At 41.7% G+C, this 8,014-nt stretch overlaps 1 protein-coding gene across 1 annotated transcript in view; it reads right to left on the reverse strand.

Moving 5' to 3' along the window:
- Positions 1-4,143: 4,143 nt before the first annotated feature.
- The window catches only part of LOC137990674 (alpha-protein kinase vwkA-like), a 15,928-nt gene continuing 12,057 nt past the window's right edge, over positions 4,144-8,014 (reverse strand). The window contains exon 4 of the mRNA XM_068835797.1: positions 4,144-4,553. Within this exon, the coding sequence (XP_068691898.1) occupies positions 4,444-4,553 (110 nt within the window). The 3' untranslated portion in view covers positions 4,144-4,443. The remainder of the gene's footprint in view (positions 4,554-8,014) is intronic.

Here is an 8,014-nt window from a genome sequence, read left to right on the forward strand (position 1 = left end):
TGGGCAATTTGCGTCCCAGTATGGAGGATTTGTACCATGTGATCACTATCCTGCAAAGAGCCCATTGCCTCTCCTAAAAACTCATTGCTAAGGGAGTGTGTGGAAAGCTACTAACCTGGATAAGGAGTTACTTGACAGAGCGATCCATCAAAGTTATCTTATCTGGCCAATCATCCGGAACTTTGCCAATCAGTGCTTCAGTTCCACAGGGATCAATCTTAGGCCCTCTCCTATTCTCTGTCTTCATAGATGATTTGAGCGATGAGTGTGAAAATCAACTCTATCTATATGAAGACGATTCGACTCTGTTCTGCGAGATCAAATCCACTGATGACCCTAAGGCTATTACAACCAGCCTAAACAGGGACTTGGAGTGGATGAGAATCTGGGCAAGCAGGCGGAAGGTGACATTTGAACCACCAAAGTGCAAGGTTATGACAATATCCAGGAAAAGGATTCCAACCAGGCCTGAACTTCAGTTTGGTAGCATTCCCCTGGCAGTGATGAATGAGCTGGAGATTTTGGGAGTAACAACAGACAGCACACTGACTTGGACTAAAGATGTTTCTAACGTTGCTTCGAGAGCTGGGCAGAAACTGGGAGCCCTAAGGAGATTAGCAAACAAGCTGGATGGAAGAGGTAGAGCAATTGTCTACAAGGCCCAAGTGCGGAGTGTAATGGAATACGCATCACTTTCATGAATGAGTGCCAGCCCAACAACACTTGGATTGCTGGACTCGATCCAGAAGGCACTTCGAGTTATTGGTGTAGATGTGGATGAGGCTAGGATAGAACTGAACATCTCATCTCTCCACCAGAGACGTCAGGTAGCAGCATTTGCAGTCTTCTACAAAATGCATACCAGTAAATGCCCGATAGATCTTCGTGCTCTGCTCCCTCAGCCTTTTGTTGTCAGAAGAGCCACCCGTTCCAGCCTGTCAATGCCATGTCATGCTCTTGCAGTACCAGTGTCCAGAACGGTTTCCACTGGCCGGATATTCATCCACACAGCAGTCCATGTATGGAACAGCTTGCCAGATAATGTTGTTGGCGACATCACCGAAAATGATATTGAACCCTTCAAGAGCAGGGTGCATGAGCATTTATTGTCATCTGTTTGAGACTTTGGCCTCTGCACTCCAGTCTTCTTTTTGCTGTGCGTCATTGATTAGGCCATGGGGATATCTATCATGATAGTGCAATGCTGCCTATGCTGTTTTTGATATTGTCATTCCTCATGGACTATTGTTCACTTATGTGTTATTAAAAAAAAGAAAGAAAACAGTCCTGTAATCTTTATAAAGAATCCTCATGTATCACATTTCAACCCGTGTATGCAAATTTGTTAAGCTCGAATATCACACAACATGATGAATTCACAAAGGAAAATCTCACAAAAACATTTTCCAGCGAAAAATGTATTGAAACAAACAACATATTCGCTATTAGAGGCAAAAAACCCTTCCTATTTCACTGCGTGCGTGAAAACAAGAAACCCAATCATGTCAAAATTAATTATACGTAACAAAATAAATTTCAGAATCAAACCCTTTTCTGAAGAACCTTCCTTGAATAATGAATCACAAAATTGACAACAAGCTTTCTTTCAAATAATTCTTGACTGTCACATTTCCAGTTAAGACTGTGCAGAGTTGAGCACAAAACAAATATAAATAGCCAGACAACAGTAGACACAGATGCACTCAAGGTGTTCGATTCTTCTGTGAGTTTGTTAAACCCATATCCAACCAGAATAGAAAACGTTACCAGAGAATTTGCCATGTGGTTTCAGTGTTGTACATAACACTACAGTTAGCAAAATATTGACATCCGACGGCGAAAGATGCAATTGTTGTTGAAGCCCCTTATTCGTTGCCTTTAAGATTCCAGATATTCATTTGTCACAGCTTGTGTTGTTTATCGAATTGACGTTCCGTTATTGAGCTCCAAAAGGGTATATTTTGTTTAACGATCCAATAAAACACCATTCGCGTTACATCGGCTTCGTCACCATTGTTTGTACTGTTTCCACCCGATAAAATCTATGCATTTCTACTACCCCCTGAAAGCAACCAAAGATACGCGCAGGATACCCTAGGATACCAATACTTAGCAGGGGAGCGAGAGATTTCCATTTTCCTGACACGGGAAGAAAAACGGAGAAATGACAACCATTTTCTGACTGGTTTGCCATAATGGCAACCCAGTAATAACTCGATTTATTTTGACACGTATGGCTACCATACCAATTAACAAAGATAGAGATAACGTGGATTATGCAACAATTTAACGTTTCAGCCAGTTTATCCCAATATCACTGAGGTGTAAAAATTTCTTATTTAGGGTCCTTTCACTCGCTTTTGTGTTCATGTTTACGCTTCGCGAGATTTTAGGTTCGTGTGTCCACAAGTTTGTTTTGCATCTGGAAGATGTTTATATTTTAAATTGCAACCTCTCCCTGGGGATTATCGCACATAGCTTTTAACCAATGAAATCCCCGCGTCCTAATTCTATTGTGCATTTTGCTTCCCCGAATAAAGCCAACCGAGATTATAACTTGGATACCTCTCACGTATTCCGTCCGAGTAACAAAACAATCCCCTTTAATTGCATTATGTTGCTTTATCATGTCCTATTTTTTTGCCACAATTGTGGCACTTTCTTGGTTAAATTATTTAAGCACCAAGAAAATCCAGAACAGGTAGAGCGCCTAGAAAAATAGCTTAAGAGCTTTGTTTCGTCGATTACCAATCGACCGCTGTTGGTATTTTGCGGAACAGGGGATCTATCCTGGAAAGCCCGGCATCGTTCACTCTTCATGATGTGTAATAAAAATTTCAGTTTTTTTTTTCTTTTTGTTTCGTTTCGCGGAATACCGTAAACCCTTTCAGTGTGGATCTGCCGCGAACAGTATGTGCTTTTGTATGCATTTCGAGCGCCACAAGCAATAAGCGATTCGCCATTGTACAAAATAATAACCAGTTCCTCCAAAGAGACAGTGACAATCCTGAACAAATACGCCCCAATCAATCGTGCTAAATTACAAGAAAATCCAAAGAGGGAGGTGTATTGTATTTGCACCAAGTGATGTAATGCTCTGCGTTAGCCAATTGTATTTGCTCTAAATGATGTAATGCATTGCTGTAGCCTCTTAAAATCCTGTACGTCATTTCTATTGTGGGAGGCGTGGTGGCCTCATGGTTAGAGTGCTCGACTCCGGATCGAGTGTTCCAGGTTCGGGTCCTGGCCTCCCTCTCTTCTGGGGGCAACCCTGCGATGGACCAGCATCCCATCCAGGGGGGAGTAGAAATACTCCTAGTCGCTTCATGCCGGAAACTGCGGAAGATACGCGCCGTCCTGATGAGTTAACAGTTGGGATTCTTAACAGTTGTTGTTGTTCTGTTCCTTCGTTTCGTTGTTGTTCATTGGCCCTGAAAAGCCCCTATGGGGAGCGGTCAATTACGTATGTATTGTATTGTATTGTAACGCACGCACAGAGCTTGTTTTTACTCAGTAAGGCTATTGTTTTTCTCGTTCTCGTCTACGTCGTCGTTGCTCAAGCTCCGTAATACGTTAGGCCTTTAAAACGGCTCCTCTGTGGGGGGCGTTTTCGCCTGGCGTCCGTTTGTGTTGGTTGGCGGAAACGCATGGATACCTTTTCGTCATTACCACTCTGGAGCTGTAACCCCGTAGCTACCAGTCAGTAATGGCTACTAGGTTGTTCTTGAATCTAAACGTAAACTGTTCTCACATCTTTTAATCGTAATTACTTGGGAGTAACTAGACAGAATCTGAATATTGCACTCACTAATATGTTTTTTAAAGTCTAAAACTCGAAAGTAGTTCAGAGACGTTAGTGACTGGATCACGTTATTGTATGGAAAAAACCGGGGGAGGGGCAGCCAAATTGAATTTTGTCTGGAAAGAAAACACAACTGAGTTAAACGGGAAAATGATTGGATCTCCTTGCCTGCAGGAGACAAGCACGAACACGTTGCAATATCGCGGGGAGATTCGGTGAGGAAGGCGAGAGAACCAAGCACAACTGCTTCACCATGTAGTCAAGATGGTGGACAAGCCACGACGAGCAGAACAAAGCCGTGCCGTAATGTAGATCACAAAACTATTGTCACAACGTACAAATGTGGTTTCAGCGTGTTTTATTGCACTTTTCAATACATCCGTATCGCCTGGTTTACATACGTCCGGAGAGCGCGCAATTCATTTGTTCTGACCCAGAACTCCATGCAAAAACAAATAAAAAATAAAAAATAATAAAATAAAAATAATAATACTCTACTTTGAACTACGTTGACTATGTCTTCATTAAAGCAAATAAAAAAGCTAAAATTTTGCCCCTTATATCCCCGTATAACATCTAACCCGGTCACATATGAAGCCCCTTTTATCGCTCACTACGATCCAAGCTGTCACTTGAGGCAGTTATTCCAGAATGGCTGGCATGACTTGGAAATACCTGCTCCGGCCTCGCTGCCTCCTCATCTTTTCCTCTTCTGTCAACTGAAAGGAATACGTGGTGCTTCTGGATTTCCCTAAAAATGGAGTGACAAAATTTATTTGCGTTAATTGTTTAGTGTTTTGAGTCTGTTGCTTGAAATACTATAGAAAAAAATCCAAAACCAACTCTTTTCTTTGACGAAACGTCACCTCGACTTTAATTAATGATGCGATTCCCTCAGGAGAATGTCTAAAACCTATCACTAAACGGTAACGAAGTATTCCTTGACAGTTGAGATAGGAAACGCGTGCAACGAACTAGCTATCATTTGTTCTTCTTAAATTGAACGATTTCATGTAAATGATGTGGTATGCAGGAGTCAACTATAGTTGAAGACAAATACAGTTGACTCACGTGGTAAATGGAACCCTCGCGCTAACTCGCTAACTCGCCGGAAATGACTTTTGTTATAATTTTGCCCACAAGAACTCGAACATTTTCTGAGTTACTTTGAAGGCTCCAGCCATCGAGAGTCAAGTTTCATGATCAGTCCTTTTAGTACACCATGCAGTCATCAGAAAAGAATAACAAAACTACGGTTTGTCCACATTTTAAACGTGTAATACAAACAGTGGTTTTTAGAAAGCTTATCAGTAATGAGTAATAGGCCATGATAACCTTCGCGAAGATAACACGGTCCATGCCGTCACCAATACACTCCTGTCAGTGTGGTTCTTCTAGTTCTTGTAGTTGTAATAGTTCGTGTAGTACCTGTAATACTTATAGTTCTTGTAGTACCTTTAGTTCAGTTCTGTAGTTCAGTCCTGCAGTTCTTGTAATCTAAATCGAAATATATAATCTACAAAAGGACGTGCCCATCACAGTAAATACTAAGTCAAAAATAGATAACTGACATAAAAATAAATATAAATATAAGTGTGCGCTATTAGTACAGTGCTACTGGCGGCCAAATGGGCTCTAAGGCCAGCCATCTACACTACGTTGATTTAATGAATCGTTAGGTCAGTTGGTTCCATTCCTTGATTGACCTAGGAATAAAGCTATTCTTATAAACAATTGTTCTACTACCAACATTAATAAATTTGTTTGTGAAAGGCTCGTGTGGATAACATATTTGAGAAGGTCTACAGCTTAGGGACCGTGGGAGGCGCCGTGGCCTCATGGTTAATGTGCTCGACTCCGGATCGAGTCGTCCAGGTTCGAGTCCTGGCCGAGGACATTGTATTGTGTTCTTGGGCAAGACACTTTACTCTCACGGTGCCTCTTTCCACCCAGGTGTATAAATAGGTACCGGCGAATTTAATGCTAGGGGTAGCCCTGCGATGGACTAGCATCCCATCCAGGTGGGAGTAGAAATACTCGTAGTCGCTTCATGCTACAGAAACCGGAGATAAGCGCCGGCCTGATGGGCCTTCTAGGCTCGTAGCAGACTTTACCTTACAGCTTAGGGACCATGGATTGATTTGCCCTTGTAGTACCAGCTGTACTTCGCGTAGTACCTGTAGTTCCTGTGGTACATGGAGTACCCATAATACGTGTAGTTCTTGCATTACATGTAAGATCTTGTAATACCTGTAGTTCCAGAAGTACCTACAGTAACTAAAGGTTACAAGAACTACACCAACTTCCTGTTTATGAACTACAGGTAAATGGAGGAGGCAGCGTAGCCCAGTGGTTAGAGAACTGTATTTGCATGCAGATGTTCCTGGTTCAAATTCTACTCTAACATAGTTAATGCATTGGGATGGTTATGAAACTCGACAAGTCTTTTTGTTGCGTGTTTTTGCCTGTACTTTTGGCCTTGACGGTGCACAAAACACACCTTTTTTTTTTCCGAGAAGATAACCAATCAAATCTTTCGATTCAGTTATGCGCAACTAATTTGCGAACCCGTGCGAAGCAAAAACAAAAGAGTGTGCACGGTCACGGTCAATTCAACATCGATTGCGACAGCATTGTTCTCGCTTTTGAAGGTTTTCAAGTTTAATAACCAGTCCCTCGATTAACTGGCTCTAATTACCAAATCGATTTGTCTTCGGCCGGTCTCGAATTCAACTCCACCACGCTGTGTAAAGAGCCAACTGGTTGCCTCCTTTCAGCTGGGTTTCTCAACGACTTCTGTTTATTTGAATTGTTACTGTCTATACACGGTCCCCAAGCTTGAAGTTTTAAATATCACCGTGCATAAATAAAAGTTCTTTACTTTACTTTCAATGTTGTCGTTCAGGGTTGTCATTGAGTTTTGAGGCAGGTGTAACACTCAAGATTTCACCCGTAACATGTAAATACATGGCCAAAGGCCACGTAAAGGAAGGCCTAAGGGGCCTGAGCCCCTAGGGGGTCCTGGGAGCATGCTCCCCCAGAAAATTCTTAAATTTAGACCCTCGGAAATGCATTTTCCAGCACCCTGAGGTGCAAATTGTATATTTTCTCAATCAAAAAGTGATGAAAATAAAACAGGGCAAAAAGATAAACTTCACAATGAATAAAGATATTTACTAACCATGTGGAAATGGTCATGCATCACAAAACCGTGAACAATTGTCAGCAGAATCCCATTTATATGAATTACGGTGCATTGATAATAATTTTGTTGCTGAAAAGGGTGTCGGAATCCAACAGCGATCGATCCGGGGTGTTCTCCAAAGGTTTTTTACAGAAAATGTTTGGATTTTTACGAAAACACGTCTTCAGGAAAACAAACAACACAAGGCAACAATTATATTTTCTTTAGATGGTAAATGTTTATAAATAAAGTTCAATTCGTTTTGCCCCATAATATTCATTCAGCAGCAACCATCACCCGTAACATTGACTGGGCTCAGCCCCTAGTGACAGCCCTGGTCGTTTACCCACCGAAAACTAATATTTGTTTGTGAAAGGCTCGCGTGGATCGACCGGGCTTTTACAAGAACTCGTTCAGATGTGCCCGTGCGTTCCAGATCTCTGAATTGAAATTTGAAGATGTGGGTTTCTGAGGAGAAGGGAAAACCAGCGAAAAACGGAGAAAAAACCATTCGGAGCAGAGAAGAGAACCAACAACAAACTCAACCCACATATGTCGTCCAGTCCAGGAATCGAACTCGAGACACATTCATTTGGTGAGAGGCTAAAGGTACTACAAGACTCACACGAAATACAGATACTACAGCAACTGCAGGAACTACAGGTACTACAAAAACTACATGAAATCACAGTTAATCGAGGGACTGGTTATGAAACTTGAAAACCTTCAAAAGCGAGAACAATGTTGTCGCAATCGATGTTGAATTGACCGTGACAGTGCACACTTTTGTTTTTGCTTCGCACGGGTTCGCAAATTAGTTGCGCTTAATTGAATCGAAAGATTTGATTGGTTATCTTCTCGGAAAAAAAGGTGTGTTTTGGGCACTGTCAAGGCCAAAAGTACAGGCAGAAACACGCAACAAAAAGACTTGTCGAGTTTCGTTACCATTTCAATGCATTAACTATGATGAAATACAGGAAGCACTTGTAGTACAAGAACTACACGAAGAAGGGTTAATTAATAGGGTT

Source organism: Montipora foliosa, chromosome 2, assembly GCF_036669935.1.
Source record: "Montipora foliosa isolate CH-2021 chromosome 2, ASM3666993v2, whole genome shotgun sequence".
Classification (NCBI taxonomy): Eukaryota; Metazoa; Cnidaria; class Anthozoa; order Scleractinia; family Acroporidae; genus Montipora; species Montipora foliosa.